Source organism: Stegostoma tigrinum, chromosome 6 (genome assembly GCF_030684315.1).
Source record: "Stegostoma tigrinum isolate sSteTig4 chromosome 6, sSteTig4.hap1, whole genome shotgun sequence".
In the NCBI taxonomy this organism is placed as follows: Eukaryota; Metazoa; Chordata; class Chondrichthyes; order Orectolobiformes; family Stegostomatidae; genus Stegostoma; species Stegostoma tigrinum.
This window is the reverse complement of record NC_081359.1, coordinates 66660602-66683523: the sequence shown is the minus strand read 5'-3', so window position 1 is coordinate 66683523 and position 22922 is coordinate 66660602. Positions and strand designations below refer to the sequence as shown.

Here is a 22922-nt window from a genome sequence, read left to right as displayed (position 1 = left end):
GCAAAAATTGGCCTAAGGGCACTTTATCTGAATGCTCAGACTATTTGAAACAAGGTGAATGAGTTGACGGCACAAATCATGGCAAATGTGTATGATTTAGTGGCCGTTACAGAGACAAGTTTGCAGGATGGTCATGACTGGAAGTTAAATATCCAGGGGTATCAAACTGTTCGGAAGGACAGACAGGAAGGGAGGTGGTGTCACTCTGATTTTTAAGGATGATATCAGGGAGGTAGTGAGAGATGATATAGGTTCTACTGCACAAAAGGTTGAATCCATTTGGGTGGAAATTAGGAATAGCTGGGAGAAGAAGTCACTGATAGGTGTGGTCTATAGGCCACCAAATAATGACATCATGGTGGGGCGGGCAAAAAAACATAGTAATAGCTAATGCATGTAAAAATGGTACAGCAATTATCTTGGGGGATTTTAATCTATGTATTGATTGATGAAACCTGGTTGGCCATGGCAGCCTTGACGAACCTATGAGGGAGCAAGCTATCCTAGACCTAGCCCTGTGTAATGAGACAGGAACAATTAATGGTCCGACAGTTAGGGATCCTCTCGGAAGGAGCGATCACAGCATGGTCAAACTTAAAATACAGATGGAACATGAGAAGGTTAAATCCAGTACCTATGTCCTGCGCTTAAACAAAGGAGACTATGAAGGAATGAGGGAGGAGTTAGCTAAGGTAGAATGCGAGTAAAAACTTTATGGTGGGTCAATTGAGGAACAGCAGAGGGCTTTCAAAACGATTTTTCAGAGTGCTCAGCAGAAGTATATTCCAGTGATAAGGAAGAAATGTAGGAAAGGAGAGAGCCAGCCATGGATGTCTAAGGAAATAAAGGAAAGAATCAGATTGAAAAAAAACACATACAAAAAAGCAAAGAGTAGTGGGAAACTAATAGACTGGGAAATGTTTGAGGGCAACAGAAAGCCACAAAAAAGTTGTAAAGCAAAGTAAGATAGATCATGAGAGGAAACTAGTTCAGAATATAAAAACAGGCAGCAAAAGTTCCTATAAATATGTAAATCATAAAGGAGTGGCAAAGGTAAACATTGGTCCTTTAGAGGATGAGAAGGCCAATTTAATAACTGGGAATGAGGAAATAGCCGAGGCATTAAACAGTTAGTGTGTGTCGGTCTTCGCAGTGGAAGACACAAATGACATGTCAAAAACTAATGGCAAGAAGGTGAGGACTAAGAAACTATCATTATCACTAAAGGGGCAGTACTGGGCAAGCTAATGGGGCTAAGGGTAGCCAAGTCTCCTGGCCCTGATGAAATGCATCCCAGGTACTAGAAGAGGCGATGGCGGAAATAGCAAATGCACTAGTAATTATTTACCAAAATTCTCTGGACTCTGTGGTGGTTCCCGCAAATTGGAAAATAGCCAATGTGACGCCACTGTTTAAAAAAGGAAGTAGACAAAAAAGCAGGTAACTATAGGCCAGTTAGCGTAACTTCAGTAGTGGGGAAAATGCTTGAATCTATCATTAAGGAAGAAATAGCAAGACATCTGGGTATAAATTGTCCCATTGGGAACATCCAGCAGGGGTTCGTGAAGGGTAGATAATGTTTAACTAATTTGGTGGAATTCTTTGAGGACATTACTTGCATGGTGGACAATGGGGAGCCTGTGGATGTGGTGTATCTGGATTTCCAGAAGGTATTTGATAAGGTGCCACACCAAAGGCTGTTACATAAGATAAAGTTGCATGGTATTACAGGTAATGTATTAGCATGGATAGAGGATTGGTTGACCAATAGGAGGCAAAGAGTAGGGGTAAATGGGTGTTTTTCTGGTTGGTGGTCAGTGGCTAGTGGTGTGCCTCAGAGATCAGTGTTGGAACTGCAATTGTTTACAATTTACATAGATGATTTGGAGTTGGGGACTAAATGTGTCAAAATTTGCAGATGTCACTAAAGGTGAGTGGTAGAGCTGTGCAGAAGACACTGAAAGTCTGTAGAGGGATATAGATAGTCTAAGTGAGAGGGCAAAGGTCTGGCAGATGGAGATCAATGTTAATAAGTGTGAGGCCATCTATTTTGGTAGGAATAACAGCAAGATGGACTATGTTTTAAATGGTAAAAAATTGCAGCATGCTGCTGTGCAGAGAAACTCGGGTGTCCTTGTGCATGAATCGCTAAAAGTAGGATTGCAGATGCAGCAGGTAATTAAAAAGGCAAATGGAATTTTGCCCGTCACTAGTAGAGGGATGGATTTTAAAAACAGGGAGGCTATGCTGCAGCTGTATCGGGTCCTGGTAAGACCACACCTGGAGTACTGTGTGCAGCTTTGGTCTCTTTACTTGAGCTCCCATTTTATTGGCAATTAGCCATTTGAGAGATTCAGAAGAAATATCTGCCAATCACCCATCTGTTTCCTTGTCACATTTCAACTGTTTCAGGTAGAAACAAGTTGCGGAGCTGGAGGAACACAGCAGGCCAGGCAGCATCAGAGGAGGAAGAAAGCTGATGTTTCGGGTAGGGACCCTTCTTCGGAAATGGAGGACGGAAAAGGGAGCTCTGGGAAAAAAATAGAGGAGGGGGTGGGGCTGAGGTTGGGATGGTTGGGATGGTGGGATGGTGGGATGGTGGTAGGTGAGTCATCATCTATGAGGCACAAGTTAAAAGCATAATGGAATACTTTTCATTTAGCTGGATGAGTGCAACTCCAACAACACTCAACAAATACAAAAATATCCAGGACAAAGCAGTTTGTTGGACTGGCACCCATCTACCACCTTCAACATTTACTCTCTCCACTGGTGGTGGCAGCAGTATTTATGTATATAAAATGTGTTGCATGACTCTCCACAGGTCCTCTCACAGTACCTTTCAAACTGTAGCTTCTACCACTCAAAATATCAAAGGCAGCAGACACATGGGAACACCACCATCCACAAGTTTCTTTTCAAGCTACAAACAGTACTGACCTGGAGCGATATTATTGTTCTTTCACTATTGATAGGTCAATATCTTAGAATACTCTTCCTGATACTGTGGTGGGTGTACCCACACCATAGGAGATACAGTAGGACGACCTTCTGAAGGTAATTTCTGATGCGTAACAAATGTTTAGCCAGCGACATACACATCCTGAAAAAGAATTTTAAAAAAGATTGAAAACAGTATATTTTTAACTGATCATATCTCCCAATTAAAAATTGAATGCAAGATAAACTTGTGGAATAAAAATGCATTTGGCAAAAAAACACTTGATTACATTATATTGATATGCTGCTGGATAACTTTAAATTAAGATTTTTGTGCTCGTTTCCATCAAGAGAGTGAAGATATTTACTACTTTTACTCATTTAGTGCCAAGTTCTCTGGCTCTCAGGTTGGCATTAACATGGCCAAATGTAAAATTCAAATCCTACTTTGTTGCTTTTCAACGTACTAAAGTTGAAGGGGAGTCAAGGGGAAACACTTTTTGTTTTAAGTCAAAAAGTGGAAGCAACAGCTTCAGAGACAGCAGGATCAGCTGCTTCTCAACAATGTGACAGACCAGAGATAGCAGTTTCATAAACAGAAGAGTGGACCTGCATGAGAAGGGCAGTGGCAGCAGCAGCAGATAAAAACCAGCAACGGAAAGCACCTTCAGCTTATCTCTCACCCACCTTCCTGGAAGAATGCAATCGCCTACTCCCAATTCCTCCATGTCTGCTTCCAAGATGACGCTTTCCACTCCCAAACATCCCAGATATCCTCTTATTTCAAGGACCACAACATCCCCCTTTGTGTTTCCCGCACCTCTGCCTTCACATTCCCTCCCCTCAACAAAAACAAAGACAAAATACCCGCTTGTCCTCACGTATCACTCCACTAAGCTTTGGATTCAACGCATCATTCTCCGCCACTTCCACCACCTGCAATCTGACGCACAACCAAGGATATATTTCCTTCCCCACCCCGATCTGCCTTCTGTAGGGACTGCTCTCTTCGACTCCATCTTCCACTCCGCACACCACCCATGACACCTTTCCCTGCAACTGCAGGAAGTGCTGCCCCTACACCTCCCCCCTCACCTCCATTCAAGGCACTAAACAAACATTTCACATCAGGTAGATATCTGCTAATGTGGTCTTAGAGATGTTGCGAAATATTGGTAGCTCGGGTAAATTGGTTGGCTGTTGGTTTGTTCGCTGAGCTTGGCAAATGAATTGCAAACGTTTCGTCTCCAGTCGAGAAGCCTACCAAACGTTACGGACAAGGGAACAACGAACTCGGGGAAATCGCGAAAGAGACCAAACGCCACAAACCCAAGGCGCACAGAAACGATTCAAACAACCTCCAAACAGCCAATCAAATGGCGACTTGACAAACCATAACACAAACTTGATTTAGGTTACTAAAATATCTACCAATCAAAATCGAGGACATTAACTACTCTTAGGCAACCTATATAAAGGCGAGCACCAGAGGAATCACCCACCTACGCACTGATGATGTCTTCTCGACTGGAGATGAAACGTTTGCAATTCATTTGCCAAGCTCGGCGAACAAACCAACAGCCAGCTAATGTGGTCTATTGCATCCGCTGTTCCCAGTGTGGCCTCGTCTAAGTCAGTGAGACCAAGTAGAGGCTCGGAGACAGCTTTGCAGAGCGCCTGTCCTCGGATTGCAACAACAGCAACACCTTCCAGCATGAACCACTTCAACTCCCCCTTCCACTCTCTGGAGGACATGTCCCGTCTGGGCCTCCTCCAGTGTCACAATGATACCAGCCGGAATCTGGAGGAACAGCACCTCATATTCTGCCTTGGGAGCCTACAGCCCAATGGTCTCAATATGGACTTTACTAGTTTAAAAATCTCCCCACTTCTGGCCTCATCCCATGACCTACCCTCCTCCTCATCTCCACCTACATGACCTGACACAACCGGTCTGTCTTCTCTCCAAGTATCTGCTCCTCCCACCTCACAGACCAATCCCCATCACTCCCTACCTGCACTCACCTATCACCATCCCACCTACCAATCCCAGCCCCACCCCTCCTCTATTTTTTTCCAGAGCTCCCTTCTCCCTCCTCCATTTCTAAAGAAGGGTCCCCACCCGAAACATCAGCTTTCTTCCTCCTCTGATGCTGCCTAGCCTGCGGTGTTCCTCCAGCTCCACATTATGTTACCTTCAACTTGTTTCTACCTGGAACAGTTGAAGTGTGACAAAGAAACAGATGGGTGACTGGTGGATATTTCTTCTGATTCTCTCAAATGGCTAATTGGTTTAAACCTAGAAATGTTATTACATGTGAAAAACACAGTTAAGAAATTCATTTTAAAAATGTTTAAGATTTAAATTAATTCGTTAAATGGAATAGAGAGCTGGGCAGAATGAGTTGCAGCTGTTATATGTGGAGCTGGTAGACATCAATGCAATCCATTATGACCATATTTACAGAAAATGTTGGCTAGTTGAGAAACTTCACTCAGAGTGGATGAGCTAGAGCCTGAGCTGTAGCCACTACAATCAGGTGGCATGGGGTGGGGAAGAGGTATCAGAGGTATTGACTGACCAGACTTGAGGGGTTGAATGTCCTACCCTTGCTTCAATTTCTTATGTTCTAGGTTCTACCTTTCTAACAAAGTAAAACTCAAAATTTCTTGGGTACTTCTTTAAAAGCATCAACACTTATTCTAATATTGAAAATATTAATTGGATGTTAAGACATTATTTCATAGGAGGCAGTTCAGAGAAAGTTCACTTGGATGATGCCTGATATAGAGTGATTGTTTCATGAGCAAAGATTAAAACAGGTGGATAGACTACTTACTGGAGTTTATATAAACGAGAGGTGATCCATTGCAACATATAGGATTCTTAAGGGGCTTGATAGGGTCTGCTGAGAGGACGTTTCCCCTCATGGGAGTCTGACACTGGATGCCAATTTAAGACTGAGATGAGGAAGAATTTCTTCGCCCAAAGGCTTGTTTTCAGAATGCTTTGCATCAAAGAGCTGTAGTGTCAGAGTCGTTGTGTACATTTACAGCTGAGATAGATTCATGATCAGTGGGGGAAATCAAGGAAAAACCAAAAGAACTGTGGATGCTGTAAATTAGGAACAAAAACAAACTTGCTGGAAAAGCTCAGCAGGTCTGGCAGCATCTGTGAAGGAAGAAACAAGTTAACATTTCAGGTCCGGTGACCCTTTCTCAGAACTGGGATCGGGGACATTGGAAAATGTGGAAAAGTAGATGTGAGTAATGTTGGATAAGTCAGGATCAGGCAGGAGATCTGAATGGCCTACTCTTGTTTCTATTTCTTATGGTCATCTTTCCCCATCTGGTTGCTTCACTAACATTAGAGATTTTGCATTTGCATGCCAAGCTGTATCTTTTTTCTCTACTAATTTACGTTCTGGAGAGTAGCTGTGGCTTTACCAGGCTTGTTGAATTTGGCAGTCGGCTACATGTCCAGTACAAAGTAGTGACTAGGGTCTTAACCCAGCACGTGGGCCAAAGGCTGGATTGGACAGTGTCTGGAAGAGGGCTGTTCCAGGTCTGAGACTCACATGGCGATGGAGGTTCTCCCAATATCTGCACCGATGAGAGCAGGGGAGTTGCAGCCTGTGCCAAAGTAGAGGAGATTGAGCCCTTGTAGTAAGTACAGTCCAAGTGTGGTTATGCACTTAGTGGTGACAATGGTTGTATTTTTAGCTTTACTTCTTACTATTTCAACTTAATACTAAGAAAGACTATTACATTTAACTTTTTCTTTTTTTAAATGGTCTACTAAGTGTGACTGTAATGTCCAGCTTTTAACTTTGTTCCTTATTTCTTTCTACCTTGTTCTTAGGTTTTTGTACCTAAGTACTTGTATCTAAGATTGCACCATGTATGGTGCCATGGAAAAGTTTCCAATATACCTCCTGTACTTGAGTACTTGTGCCAAAAAGTCTAAATCATTAAGAAAATGGTGATATGCATCAATTTCTAGAATACAAGGTGAGCTGTTTCAAACCTGAAGCGCAACTTCCATGGTCAGATGGACCTAAAGCAACACTGAAGTGGATTTCCAAAGTCAAGTCCCAGTGCTTACAGCAGGATAACAAGGAGATGAACCTATTTGAAGGACTACTTGTCAGCAAAGAAATTAAGTCAAAGCAAATTTAAAGTATTATGTTCTTTTATGAAACAGGAATTATTTTGAACAAAAAGATAGATTCACCACATTTAGTTTTCCTTTAATTATTAATTCGGAAGCAACGAGTACAGTACAGTAATCTTACTAACTTCCTCCTGTGCTACAAATTCTTGCATCATGTCAGCACTCATTGCAGGAATGTGAAGGTATTCACTTCTCACACCACCCATGTAATCTCTAAATGAGAAGGCCAAAATTGTGTTGCTTTGTTTTGTTGTCTTGTCTCAGTGGAAATTTGCTGTCCCTCTCATTTCACGTTCTCACACAAAATGCAAAGACAGGAGACATTTGATTAATTAATGAAGGCTGAATTTAAACATGTGTGTAAATGCAATGCAGTCCGTATCTGATCTCCCAAAAATGAAAGTTATTTATTATCAATCATGATTTACAAAGAACTTGTTTTTGTTTTGTTTAATTATAATTCCAGTAAACAAACCATATTTTACTGCAACAGAGATGAACCATTATTTTGTTCAAGTCATATTCACCAGTATAAAGTGCTATGTTTTCAAAGCAAAAACATACAAAAGTCTTCCAGACTTTTGGTTCACTTACAAACACAAAAATTACACAGTAACAAATAAAGACGTTATTTTAGCACTTTTATCATTCAGTCTTGTTACATCATAGTTTTCTTTACCACTAATCTTGTGCTGTAATTGAATAATTGAAAAATGTTTTGTAAATGTTACTGTGCTCTGGTGTTGCAATGGTCCTTATAAATTGTACTTTGATCCATATTTGTGACGTGAGGCAATCAGGCTGACATCTAAGAAGAACTGTGGATGCTGGAAATCAGAAACAAAAATCAGGAATTGCTGGAAAGGCTCAGCAGGTTTAGCAGCACCTGTGGACAAAAAGCAGAAGTTAACATTTTAGATCCAGCGATGCTTCTTCAGTTCTTGTACAGAAGAAGTGTCCTGGGCTGGAAATGTTAACTCTGCTTTGTCTCCATAGATGCTGCCAAACCTGTTGAGATTTTCTAGTAATCTCTAATCTTATTTCTGATTTCATGCCAATTTGTTTATTCTTTAAACTAGTATCTCTTTTGCTTAATTATCAGACTCTGTTATTAGCCTTCTCCCTATTCTCTCCTGCCCTACCTAATACTGCATCAGTGTCTCTTACTGGCTGCAAGACAATGTCTGACTGTCACTCGAGTTCAAGTTGTGCCAGGCACAATAGTTTGACCTTTTCAGCCTAAAACACCAAAAGTGATTTTGTACTCATTATACCAGAGGGAATCATTGAAAGGAACCAGAACAGTCTTTTTCCATTTTTACTACTTGTCAACATTGTAAACACTTGTCACTTATGGCAGATGTCAGCAGTAGATCATAACCTATATCTTTCCAAACAAATATCTCCAAAATTAGAATGCACAGACAGCAAACATTATAAGTCTTTCACCTTAGCTATCCTTGCAATTCTCTGAATAACACTGCCAATCCTTGCTAAACTGTATTTAATTCTGTACCATGAACATACATTCAGTACCAATTCAGTTAAGATTATCTCATCCTCAAAACCCTTTTTTTAAACGGGAAATTTATAAGGTGATGAAAAGTATAAGAGAGGTTAATAGTTAAGAGGTTAATAGTAATAGTTTTCCAAACCTTTTTTTAAGGCATATCTATAAGGACTAAATGACCAATGAAATGTGTTATAAAATATACATATTTTGAAAGACATTTAAAAGGGCCACTAAAGCAAAATGGCTTATACTGGAGAACAAATCTGAGAGATGTTTAAGAAAACAAATTAACTATTTTACATTATACAGAGCTTTGCTCAGTGCCACAAGCAATCCAGTTTCCGTAATTTGTGCAGTTCAAGACTATACATTCATTAATTCTGAACAGAGTTAACAGTTTGTAACAATTTAAAACTGTAGTATCTTTTAAGAGCCTAATTAAACAATATTTCAAATGCAACACAGCCTCTCTGACACCATTTACGTCTGCAGAAACACTGATAAACCACAACATTCAACACACTTACCCACAGTTTCTATTGTTTGGAAATAGGATAACAGCTTTAATCCACAGTAAATTTTATTACAAATCAAGTTACTTAATCTGAATGATGAAAATTACAGACTTGTCATGGGATTCAGGAAACTATATTACACTTTAGCAAATAGAGATATGATGTTTAAGTTTCCATAATATATGATTAAAGGCATTTGAGATGTTTTTGAAAACATTCACAGTAAATCCCTACAGCAATAGTACCTATGCTTTCACTTAATTATTGAAATTAATGTCCACTTTAATTTAAGCAGCATTTCAGCTTTGAAAGAAAAGTCGGTAGTGTTTTCAGGGCAGTATGAACATGATGTACTGAGCCAGTAAGTGGTTCAACAACCTAATGAGCTTCACTTCATTTTTTTAGAAGCTACACTAAGGGTAACTAAAAGTTCAACCATTTATTGGCAGTATATTTTGCAAGTATCCATAAAGGAAAAGAAGTTCTCTGGAATCTAACTTCATAAACTAAAAGGAGCAGCCTAATTATGATTTCTCGGTGCACCATGAAATGTAATTTTCCTATTTCACCTCTTAAAACAGATTCCTGATGCAAAATTCATTCCTATAAATTTATGTAACATTTTATAAGATTTTATACTGTCCTCCTTTGGGTGCATGTGCACGTGCTTGTGGGGGTGGGGGGAGGGTGTGGAGACACAAAATAGGTTCTATCATAATATATTAAGTGGAGAATGAAAAATTCTGTTACAGATATATTTAGTCAATTAGGGTCTGTTAAGTTTACAAATGCTATTTCATAATATTTATGTGTTACATTACTTAGAAAAAGAATGCCCCTCTTAGAAACTGTCTCATTCGAGCCATCTTATCAGCATAACCAATCATCATTATTACATTTAAAGTAGCACATCTGGTCACAACTTACATAACATAGAGTTAAAATTGTAGTAACCATAGTTACTACTTGTAGTAACTGATAATGAAACCAAGGCAGCATTTCAAAGACTAAACTCTTCTACTTTGTTTTAAAATCACTGAAATTACTTTCAATGTTATTCACAGGTATTTGCAATTGAACTATTAGATTAACATTTGGAAGCACTAATGTCACCACGAACCAGAAACTGAATGCACCAGGTCTCTCAATATTTTACAATGCAGATTTACACTGACACTTGGCATTCCATTACTATTACCTAAGTAATGACAACAATTTTATAGAACAATAGTCTGCAGGGTTTTCTGTCATATCTCAAAGTTTTCCAGTTGTACAGCGAATTTAACGTATTTCTAAATGCTATAGCAATGAACAAAAAAAAAGGACTTTTTCTGTCAAGTGTGAGTGCCAACTCTAGTGGAAAAGTGCAGTTTAGGACTAATACAATACTTCGAGTAGGAGATAAACACAGATAATTAGCATAATTCATTAGAAGGCACCTAACAAATATGCACCAAATATTCCCTTTGCCGACAGTGAAAACGTTCGAGTTGGCAACATTGATTTAGTAACGATATTAAGTGTAGTGAAAATAAATTGTTTTATACTTCATTCAGCTCTTCTTGGGAATCTCTTATGATGGTTTTATCCAAAAATAGTTGACTTAGGTCTGAGTTTCAATGCATTTTTCGGATCTCTCTGATCACCTATTCCTTGCATGGAAGGTGTAGAATGAATGACTTGTGTTTTAAATCTTATTCGATTGAATTTTATCTTATTAGTTGAGGTTTTTCGGCTGACTGGTTTTGTGACTGCGCCATCTATACAAGCCTCTTCTTCAGGAGCACTGGACAGTTTGTGGGTCAGATTAGCAGGAAGAACCTTTGACAGTCTCCAACGTCCACTTTCGTTCTGCAACGTGCTTTCAGAATCAGTGTTTCTAGATGCACCGATAAGACTCCTCAACTCTTCAGAAGTATCTTGGCTGAGGTATTGCCATGCCTTCTTACCACTATAATCCCGAATATCAACATCAGCATCATAGGCACCAGACAACAGTTTCACTACTTCCGCATGCCCATGCATAGCAGCCAAATGCAGAGGGGTGTAACCACCACTAGACCGAATATTAATATTGATTGGAATGTCATGTTTAGCTGCATAATTGATTAGCATTGCTAATAATTCTGGTTTACCATGTTTTGCTGCCCAATGAAGGCATGTAAACCCAGTGACAAAATCTTTCCAAGTGATCAGACTGGGATCAGTTGTCAGTAATGCTTTGAGGCTATCCCATCTGCCTTCCGAAGCATGCAACATCCACTCATGTTCCAAGGGATCAAGTGCTACTGACCCTGCATCTTCATCACCAAGTTTTGAAGGCAAAGAGGTGTCACTATCATTTCGATCAGATCCCAAATCTCCTTGTTTAATATTTAGAAAGGCGGCAGAGTTACTGTAAGCAACACTATGTCTCAGCTGAGGTGAGCTGCTAATCATAAGTTCTCTAAAATTTTTCCTACTCGACCTGGGTGTGCTTAACAAGCTTTCACTAGTTGAGCTGGACGCATTGGTCGAGATCTCAATTGTGTTTCCATCATCACAAAGGCTGCTTGATCGATTAACTGCCAGGCTTCGTTGCAAACGCTTTCGGGAAGATTTTCGGACATTAATGTCTGGGCTTATGCTGACTTGTGCAGGTGAAAAGTTGCAGTGAGGTATAATTAACATTTTACTTTCATTCTTTGCCTTAATATCATGTTCTGTGGAGTCAATGCTTTCTATTTTTTCGGGTTCTGGCGCCTGCTTTGCGGTGCTTTCAGACAAATTCCAGGTTAGAGTGCTTCTTCTATCATCGCCCGGATTGTAAAAACTGCCAAGCAGATCTCCACCATTTTTCGTTTTCTGAACACCGTCACAGAAGTCTTGATGTAGCAACGTTTCGCCCAACTCAGTAATTAGTTGGCTGGATTCATTCACCAATTTCGTAGCTTGATTATGCTCGTTTTGGACTTGATTCTTCATTTCCGTGTTTATATTTGACACAGTCGGAGTTCTATTTGACGAAGCAACTTGTGCGCTCGTACCATTTATATGGGAGTGCCTTGCAACTCGCCTTTCTTCAGCACTGTGTTGGTCCACCGATTCAGTCTGTGGGCTTTCATTGCATTCCTCATCATACGAGTTGACCGAATACTCACCGTCACCGACTGGCGCCGAAACTACCGATTTAGGCGGATCTGTCAAAGCTTCGCCACCTGCGCTTTGTTTTCTCTCTTCTGCAGACGAACCGCTGCCGATTGCTCCAGATTGTCTGTCACCATTTTCCACGCCGTCGGCTGCACCTTCACTGTCTTTCCGGCCATGCCCTTTACCATCTGAAGGCACCTCAGACCAGTTAATCTGATGCCGGTACTTCTTCTTCAAACAAACGTATTTCACCCCGTCTTCTTGGACCACCAGCCCCACTTTGTTCACGAACTCTTTGAACAGCCCTCGAGCATCTGCCCTCGTCTTGGGGTTGTTCAGAAAAACTGTGAAGTGTTCCAGCAGCACGGCACTCGGCACTTTCCCTCCTCTGTCCGAAAGAAACTGCCACACGGCGTTCACGCTAAATTCCGCTGCCATTACGAAACTATTTTGTATTAACAGCGTATTTTCAACCGACAACCTTTGAGCAACATCATCTTATCCGCCTCTTTTCTCTCCCTCTCGCTAACAAGCCTATTCTCAAGCTGCTGCTGCCGAGTTTCCCTGTGGTGAGAAGCAAACATTCTCCCTCCCCATTATCCCATAGCAACCAATTACTTCCGGTCCCACACGGTCCAGCTGTCAATCAAGCACCAACCATTGAGCCATAGCACAATAGGGGATATAAGGTGGAGAACAAATGTTAGGACGAAACACTAAATGAGTGGATAGTTTCTAATGTGCATTTTTGACGAAGTGAAATTCATGCAAACAGGATGGATCGTAATTATGTGTGTTTTTGTGGATCACAATTATTCTTACACTCACGTTTCTGTCCTCCATCCCTCGTGTGTTTGGTAGGTCTTGTATTGTGCCCTGCTTGAAACGGATCATCTGCGTTCCAGTCCTAACCGTCACCGCTGGCCGATCCTGGTTCGAGTTGTCACCATCAGCCGCTTCCATTCCCGCCCCTTAGTCCCATCTCCTAGCCGTTCCTATCCCGACTTCCCCAGTCCCAACCATTATCCTCTCCTTCTCCTCTCCAGCCCAGTCCCCATCGTCACCGGCAGCCGCTTCGACCGGCTCCAGTCCCATGATGGCTTCGGCAGACATCGTCCGCCAAATGGTGAGCACGTTCTCTTCCCAAGTTTTATTTTGTTTGTTTTTTACCCCCCCTCCCCCACAATGTCATTCGTTCGCTTTTGCCACAGGATTGTCGAAACAATTTAGACTTGTCCGTGTCCCTGACTGGGAGTTGTCACCAATCCGGGTGGGTCAAGGGTGAAGAAGAAGTGGTCTCGTCGGGGTTGTTTAACTCCCCCCCCCCCCCCCCCCTCTTAGTTTTCGTTTCTGAGACGGCTCCCGGGTGCGATAACGACTTAATTGTCGAAGATGCGGCTAAGGTCGCGCCAGTTGTTCAAAACCCAAGGGGAGAGTTTTGTAAAAAGAGTTTGCGATCGGCGCCCCGGCTCAGGGCATTCCACCGGGAGAGGAATACCATGCTGTAAGGCTCTGGGAAGTGTACCCAGCCCTTCCAGTGAAATGGGGCGAGGGAGGAGATACTTTTCATTGAATCTGTACTCGTTTAGATTTCCTGTGCAGTTTTACGCAAGATTCAAGAGTCAAATTTTAAGCTTCTTTGTGGGATGGGCGGCGGAAATATATCAGTCATTAACCAACCAGTGTTCGGGTTTCCCGATAACGATCGGAATGTTTCCGACAATTCCTGGCTGAGGCGGTGCTGATATTTCTGTGGAATGCGGCTCTGTGTGGGGGGAAAGGGGCGAGGTTTCGTCTCCGCTCTTCAAGTTAGTCGGGTTCATGGGTCTTTTAGCAAAATGTACTGGTTCATTTTTGGCATGTTCCTGCCAATTATTGAATCGAACCTGTTAATGGATAGCAACTTTGGGTTTTTTAATCAACGTGGTTTGCTTCCCAACTCCGCTTATCCCCGGTTTTGACATCTGTCGGTGTTTGCTCGGAAGTTGAGCAAGTTAACAAATGTTCGGATCCACAGTATGGAGAGTTGTCGTGTGCAAATCAAATTTTATTTCTTAAATTATTTATTGTTGACAAGTTGATTAAATACGCGAATGATTGCACTAGCTATGAGCCAAAGGCAAGCATACTAATTTAGGCCACAGATCCGCCTGATCTCTGGAAGTGATGGAATAGGCTCAAGAGTCTGGCTGAATGGCCTACTCCTGTTCCTATGTGGCTGCCGCTTCAGAACTGGAGATATCACGGAGCGTGGATTTGTTGTCCGATCCTTACATAATCGGGAAGAAAGCTGAAATACTGTGCCAGAGCAGCCCTACTTTGAGCCCAAGGTTTCAGTCTATTCCCAGAGCTACTTGTGAAAATACAAAGCATAGCTATTTGAGAGCTTGGGTTCTAAAGTGGAAGAAACATTTTCAGTCCAATTCGTCCATGTCAACCAAGTTTCCCAAACTAAGCTAGTCCCACTTGCTTGAGTTTGGCCCATATCCCTCTCAACCTTTTGTATTCATGTACCTGTGGAAATATCTTTTAAATGTTGTAACTATACCTGCATCTACCACTTGCTCTGACAGTTCATTTCTCTCACAAACCACCCTCTGTGTGAAAAAAATTGCCCTTTATGTTCCTTTTTAAATCTTTCACTTTTCACCATAAAAGCATGCTCCCTAGGTTTGAAACCCTCCCCCCTCCATCTTAGGGAAAAGACCTTCTGCTATTCATTTATATATGCCGGTCATGATTTTACAAACATTTAAATGTCACCTCTCAACCTCCTACGCTCTAGTGGAAAAAGTCCCAGCCTGTTCTTAAAACTCAAACCCTTCGGTCTCAGCAACATCCTGGTAAATCTTTTCTGAACCTTTTTCCAGTTTAATAATATCCTTACTAGAGCAGGGTGACCAGAACTGTACACAATACTCCAAAATGGCCTCACCAACATCCTGTACAATCTCAACATGACCTCAACTTCTACACTTAATGGTCTTTTTCAGTTCTGTGAAGATCTGACTTTGATTTACAGGCCACAAAGTAATTGAGTTCAGAATAGCATTTGCAAAAAGTTCTGTGATTTCAACTAAGGCACCTGAGGTGATAATTGCTATGTTGTTTGCTGACTTGAGTTTAGGACCACCAAGGGTCCAGAAGCAATTGTGATTATTAAAAGTTTCCAAGCAATCAGGGCTGGGGGTAAGTCCTAGAAGAAATCTTCAGTAGCAGGATGTTGCAAGTGTATCAGAAAGGAAGACATCATACAAAGCCATTGAAGACATGAGTTTAGCATGCTAAGTAATAGTGAGCTGAGTAAGCAGTTTAGTTTAAGGTTCTTAGGGCAGAGTGATATTAACTGAAGAAAGTAGGATAAAATGACTGCATGGTGCTTTGTCGAAAGGAAATTGATTACACTTGACAACCGAGCACGACCTTTGTATGAAATAAGGTTGATTCTTCAGTGAGGTTTGTGTGTCTGTAAAGGTATTCGCAATAAACAACTGCACCGCCCAGTTGCGAAACATTTCAACTCCCCTTCCCATTCCTTAGACGACATGTCCATCTGGGGCCTCCTGCAGTGCAATAATGATGACACCCGAAGGTTGCAGGAACAGCAACTCATATTCCGCTTGGAAACCCCGCAGCCCAATGGTATCAGTGTGGATTTCACAAGCTTCAAAATCTCCTTCCCCCTTCTCTTTCCCCCCCCACCATCCCAAAACCAACCCCGCTTGTCCCCACCTGCCTGACCTTTCTTCCTCTCACCTATCCCCGCCTCAAGCCGCACCCCCATTTCCTACCTACTAACCTCATCCCATCCTCTTGACCTGTCCATCCTCCCCGGATTGACCTAACCCTCCCCACCCATACTGTCCTCGCCACCTATCTTCTCCTCAATCCATCTTCGGTCTGATTCCCCCTCCCTGTTTATTTCAAAATCCTCTCCCCATCCCCCTTACCTGATGAAGGGTCTAGGCCCAAAACGTCAGCTTTTGTGCTCCTAAGATGCTACTTGGCCTGCTATGTTCACCCAGCTCCACATTTTGTAATCTCGGATTTTCCAGCATGTGCAGTTCCCATTAACTCTGAATACAAGCAAATCTTTCTTTCTAATGTTTATAATGAGATTGTTCAAATAGTTGTCTTATATAATATAGTTGATGTTTTATGTAATAAACTTCTGTTAAAACCAAATTGGCAGCTTCTTGTGAACATGTTTAATGCCTGACCTTCATGATAAACAAAAAGAAAACTAAAACCTAGAACAAAACCTGGCATAACAGACTAAGATCTGAATTTTCCAGTGTGACCATCAACTTGAATCATAACATTGTCAACAGTGAATACCTTCACTTATGAGCAGCACAGAGTTGAATTGCCCATATTGGCAACAAATCACATAAAATGTCAAAACAAATCCAAAGCTTTTGGCAGATTTCAAGCTTCATGAAGAGGAGTAAGACTACCCCTCAAACTGAAAGTTTACAAAGCAATAATATTCAGGAATGAAAACAAAGTTGCTGGAAAAGCTCAGCAGGTCTGGCAGCATCTGTGAAGGAAAAAAGCGTTAATGTTTCTGGTTCGGTGACCCTTCTTCAGAACTGAAACATTAACTCTATTTTGTCCTTCACAGATGCTGCCAGACTTTTGCTGAGTTTTTCCAGCAACTTTGTTTTTGTTCCTGATTTACAACATGCACTGTTCTTCCGGTTTTTATAAAGCAATAGTTTTGTCCACTTTTTAGGACACATAAAAGTAGACTAGTTACTAGCTAAAAATCTCAATCACTTTTGCTTAAGTTGTCTCTGGAGAAGCTGAAGATGAGGTAGCAGCGCAAAAGGCCAGGCATTCAGCTGCTCTCTGACTGTCAAGCTGTTTTGCTTACTGTATTGCGACAGCCACAGTTGAATTCATGTAGCCTGAATGCTTGACGCTCACCAAGCAAATCTTCTGTGGACAAGTTGAGCCTGGGGCACACTGTTGTCTCTTGAGGGAAGCGATAAAGAGCAATCGGTATCACTTTTAGTTTTGGTGTCAACTTTGAATTCTGAGGGAGGATTGCACGGGATCGCTGCATCCAGTGCAACAAAATTGAACATTATACAGGCTTCTTCAAAAGCAAGTACAGAAAGAAAATGGAAACAGTAGCACTTCTACTAGAAATCTGGAGCCAGCATTTCTCCAAAAGTTTGTCATCTGCAATATCTTGCCCTATTTACAGCACAACCTTATATATGTAATTTGGCTGTAGTAGTCACTGGAATCCTATCAGCACAGATAATGAACATGTTTGTCTTTAAAGGTGTAAATGACCTAGAAAATTGTAGTGCAACTATGTTTCAAATATGTAGAAGCATGCTGGTAATTTTAAAACTTTTTTTTTGGACAGACACATGAACATGAAGGGAATAGAGGGATATGGAATATTTGCAGGCAGATAGAGTTAGTTAAAAATAGCAATGTGGTCGGCACAGACATGGTGGCCAAAGGGTTTATCTCTGTGCTGTGTAGTTCTGTGTTCTAAGTTCAATATTCTAATGGCTTTTTATTTGTTAACAATGTGGGAGAGTTATTGGCAAGACCAGCCATTGTTGTCCATTCCCTAATTGCTTCTGAGATTGACCCACCTACTTGGAGCACTGTATCTTGAACTGCTGCAGTCATTGTGGAGCAGCTACACCAAAAATGCTGTGAGGAAGGGAGCTTCAGGATTTTGATCCAGTGCTTGAAAGAGCAGCAACATAGTTCCAAGGCAGGATGGTGTGTTGCTTGGAGGGGAGTTTGCGTATGGTGGTATTCCTAGACCAGTGCATTGACTAATTTGTGTGCAGCAAGTTGCACAAGCAGCCAGTGAATGATCAGGTAATGTGTTTGAGGTGGGGTGGGTGGGTACAGTGTGTGGCATGCTGGCCGGAACCCTTACTTTTTTTGCATAGTTCATTGGAATCTTTTATAAAGCCTGTTCCTAGCTACAATAGGATCCAGCTTTGCTCACTGGAGAAGATTTCCCATTCCCTTCCAGCTCAAAGGAAAATTTTTTTTAATGAGCACAGATAGCTCATTTGGTAGAGCATCAGACTTTTAATCTGAGGATCCTGGGTTCAAGTCTGTGTTCGGGCAGAGCTTTCAAATCCCCTTCCAGTTGTTTTTATGCTGTATGACACTATAGGCAAATAGAATTAGTTCAGTTTAGAAAACCTGGTTGGCGTGGGCAAGATGGACCAAAGAGCCTGTTTCCATGCTGTATGAATGAAGAATTTTATTGTCATCCATATTTTACACCGAAAAATGCGGTAAAATACATCAGAGCTTCCCCTGTCACCATGAGTGCACTGCCATTTCAATAGTTTAAGAATAATAGACTAAGACTTGTAACTCATGACTCCATGACTTTAAGAAATTTAACCACTTACAATTATCCCTAGCCTAGTGCTTATTCTTGCGCTCTCATAATCCAAAACATTAGAAGTTAGGTTCTAACTGTTAAGCATGCTGGTATTTGATACTAAGGAACGGATTCAGGCTTCACGCTAGGCAGTAATTTGTGTGTGCACTTTTGTAACTCTCTTTGCCTGTTCCCACTTGCATACATACAAACATGTTGTCTCCTTTTTTGGGAAATAGTATGATCAAATGTATTGTGTACTTCATTGCCTCCACCCTCTTCAGAGTTTATACTTTGATCTCAATGATCTAAGACAACTTTTGATATCTGCCTCTGAGCGATGATGTCTTGGAGAGATTGAGGACAAAACTTATTTGATTAGAGATAAGAAACAAACAGTATGAAGCAACTGGGTGTATTCTCCAACTGAGAGATATTCAAAAATAAACTCGCAAGGTGATTGGCTCAACAACCGGAGACTACTAAGTTAAGGTGTTTGGCCAAAGCATCAGTGATGACATAAGGCAAAACATCTCTCATGCCGTGCCTGCGAGAAAGTTTCACAACTGTGCTTTTCAAGAGAACTTGTAGGATGTGGGAAAGGGTATGTGAATGGAACTTCCTGTGTTGCTCTTACTGTGAGCCAGCACAGGTGAAAGCTGCATGGCTCCTCAGCAGTATCCATCATATGGTTAGGTTATTTGCTGTTCTAGAAACAATGGAAACGTAAATGTTTTTTTTTAAAGGATGTGACTACTAAATATTGGTACTCAGAAGGACTTGGCGACCTTTTAGATGTGCATCGCAGAAATTTAGCATCCAAACCCAGCTACTGATTTAGGATGACAAATAGAATGCTAACATTTTTTTGCAGGAGGGTTAAACTGTAAGGTGTCAGTCATGGTTTTGTTGCAAATACTCTTGCATTGGGAGTTAAGCGGTTATTGATTCACATGTCTTACGACAAAAACCTAGAGTGCACTATAATGCTGTAGGGCAATGATACTCTTCTGTTTTTCAGATGTGACATTAAACTGAGGCCCTATCTGCCTTTTGGAGGCAAAAGATCCCTTTGAAACTGTTATATTGCTGTTTGGGGCTCAAATCTGGTGTTGGTGTTGCTGTTGCTGCATCATGACTGATTACAGCTAATTAAATGCTTTTGAAGCATTATACCTTGTTAATAAAATAACCTGTGGTTGTGAAATATGCTGTACAATTGTCTCTTTCTCTTCTCTTCTGTGGGACTTTCATAGTGATGACAAAAAAAACCATATCTGAAAATGATGACTGATAACAAAAATTATCCACTATACAAGCTTTGCATGCTAGTAATAATAATCTTGAGGCAGCTACATGTATGCATAAAATACTAAATGGTAGTGGTTCCTGGTTGCAATTTGAAATATATATGATCACTGCTGCAAGAAGTCAGTCTCTGTTGTGTTGCTAATATGGGGTGGCAGTGGTTGTCATGGTACCATTTTTAAACAGTAATCATTATGTTCATTTTGCTCAAACAAGGGATAATTACAGTGAGCCTTAATTCCCTTCTCATGTAACTGGCGATAAATTGTATTTTCACAATGTGTTGTGTCCTTGGTGGGTATTAGGTTGAATCCTTATTGCAGTCCTCCTGAGATGCTGCTTGGCCTGCTGTGTTCATCCAGCCTCACATTTTATTATCTCCAAAACTGCTTGCTGCTTTTCCAGCAGAAATTAAAAATAGTCAGGGGTGGGGGTGGAAGGAGCAAGAATTTTATGCCAGGTATCGAGGTGGGAGTCAGATCTTGGGCACCAAGAATTAATCTTAAGTTAATTGGACTTAGTCAATATTCAAAGAAATAATTAATATTCTCGGGGACTCTGCTATCAGATGCAGACAGGAGATTCTGCAGCCATGAGCGTGAACTCAGGATGGTATGTTGCCATGATGCCTCAAAATGGTTGCAGCATGTTGTTAAAGGGGAGAGGGAGAAGCTGGAACTTGTACATGTTAGTAAGAATGACATAATTAGGAAAAGAGTTGAGGCGTTGTGGAATGAATATAGGAAGCTGAGTAGGTTAAAAAGCAAAATTTCAAAGGTGCTAATCTCCTGGATTACTTTGGGTGCCATGTGCTAAGTGAGAGTAGAAATCAGAAGAAGGAGTAGGAAAGGATTTGGATTTTATTTTGGATCGTTGTGATCTCTTCTGGGACAGAAAAAGCCTGGTCAAAAGGGACGGTTTCACGTGAACTAGAAGGGGACCAGCATCCTGATGGAGAGATATGCTAATGTATTTGGGAGCCTTTTAACCTAGTTAGGAGGTGGGGGAATGTGGCTGGATCCTTAATAGTGGGAATAGGAAAACAGACAGATGACAAAGGATCTGAATTTTAAAAAGTGTAAGTTAATTAGAAAAGGTAGGCAAGAGCAAATCCAGACAATGAGGTAACTCTGAATTAAACTGTGTATTTCTGTCAAATTAAGGGATCTTACAGGTAAGACAGATGAATTCAAGATGTGTGGAGGAACATGGGACTAGGACATCATAGCTGAGGGAGGGACAGGACTCTCAGCTCTGTTTTGGGGTTTAGATCCTTTAGGAAGGATAGAAAGGGAGGGGTTGACACTTTTTTAAAGAAAACTATTACTGCCGTGCTTAGGATATTTCTGAGAGATTGTCTAGTGAAACTATATGGGTGAAACTCAGAAATAAGGGGATGATCACCTTGATGGGATTGTATTGTCAGCCTCCCAGTAGTGAAAGGGAAACTAAGGGACAAATATGTAGAGAGATCTTGGATATAAGAATAACAGGAATGCATAGTGGGAGATTTAACTTTATTTAACTCTTCTAGCATAGACTGGGATTGCGGTTATGTGAGAGGGTTGGATGGTGAGGAGTTCATTTAATGTATTCAGGAAAAATTTCTTTATCAATATGTACGTGTATATACCAAAGAAGGGGCAAAACTTTACCTTCTATGGGTCTGTAGAAGAGATTCTTGTATCATCTACAGTCATGGATGAGATATCAGAGGATTGGAGGGTGGCCAGTGCAGTGTCTTTCTTAAATAAAAGCTGCAAGCAGAAGCCTGGGAAATATAGACCTGTGGGTGTGACACCAATGATGGGGATTCTGAGAGGATTTACATGTATTTGGAGAGGCATGGACTGATTAGGGATAGTCAGCCTGGCTTTGTACGTGGGGAAACTGTCTCTCAAACTTGATTGAGTGTTTTGAGGGCAGAGAGGTAGACATTGTCTACATGGACTTTTAGTAAAGCCTTTGACGAGGTTCCAGACGGTAGACTGATTTAATAAAGTTAGATTGCATGGGATTCGGGGTGAGTTAGGCAATTGGATACAAAATTAACTTGACTGTATGAGATAGATAGTGATGGAGAGTTGTTTTTTGGACTGGAGCCTTGTGACCAGTGGTGTTCCGCAGATGCTGGGTCACTTTTGTAATTTATATAACTAATTTTGAATGATAATTCAGGCATGGTTATTTAAGTTTGTGGGTGACACCAAAACTGGTTGTTTAGTCGACAGTGAAGAGGATCATCTAAGATTACAAAGGGATCTTGATCTATGGGCTGAAGAGTAGCAGGATTTTAGTTTGGATAGATGCGAGATTGCATTTTTGTAAAATTAAATAAGGCAGGACTTAGACAGTTAATGGTAGGACCGTTGGTAATGTTGTCCAACAGAGAGCTAGTGGTTTAGGTACAAGGTTCTTGGAAAGTTACATCACAGGTAAACCGGGTGGATAAGCAGATGAGCATGCTGCCTTCATTGCTCAGACCTTCGAGCATAGGAGTTGGGACATTGGCAAGGCCACTTTCGGAGTACCGCATATCGTTCTGGGTCCCTGCTATAGGAAGGATATTATTAAATTGGAGAGGGTTCAGAAAAGATTTGCTAAGATGTTGCCAGGACTGGAGTGTTTGAGTTATAAGGAAAGGCTAGATAGGCTGGGACATTTTTCTCTGGAGCATAGGAGATTTGGCTGTAACCCTTTTAGAAGCGCTTAAAATCATGAGGGTCATAGCTAAGTTAATAGCCTAAGCTCTTTTCCTCCAGTCAATGAGTTCAAAACTAGGAGGCATTTTTTTTTAAGGTGAGATGAGAAAAATTTATAAGGGACTTGAGAGGCAACCTTTTCACACAGAAGATAGCAAGAACTGCAGATGCTGGAGTCAGAGTCAATAACCTGTGGAGGTAGAGGAACACAGCAGGTCAGTAAGTATCAGAGGACCAAGAGTTTGACATTTTAAGTCAGGACCCT

At 41.2% G+C, this 22922-nt stretch overlaps 2 protein-coding genes across 4 annotated transcripts in view; one reads left to right on the top strand and one right to left on the bottom strand.

The window, feature by feature from the left end:
* The first annotated feature begins 2464 nt into the window (after positions 1 to 2464).
* The window catches only part of septin10 (septin 10), an 81069-nt gene continuing 60611 nt past the window's right edge, over positions 2465 to 22922 (top strand). The window contains exon 1 of one of the 3 annotated variants that reach the window (XM_059646620.1): positions 2465 to 2488. In XM_059646620.1, coding sequence (XP_059502603.1) covers positions 2480 to 2488 — 9 coding nt within the window. In that variant the 5' untranslated portion in view covers positions 2465 to 2479. Of the gene's footprint in view, positions 2489 to 13134; positions 13398 to 14017; positions 14080 to 22922 lie in introns of those variants that run through there. The other 2 variants (XM_048532162.2, XM_048532161.1) reach the window with 2 other exon arrangements.
* sowahca (sosondowah ankyrin repeat domain family Ca) lies at positions 7157 to 12865 on the bottom strand. The gene has a single exon (XM_048532159.2). The coding sequence runs from the start codon at positions 12707 to 12709 to the stop codon at positions 10727 to 10729; it is 1983 nt and encodes a 660-aa protein (XP_048388116.1). The 5' UTR covers positions 12710 to 12865; the 3' UTR covers positions 7157 to 10726.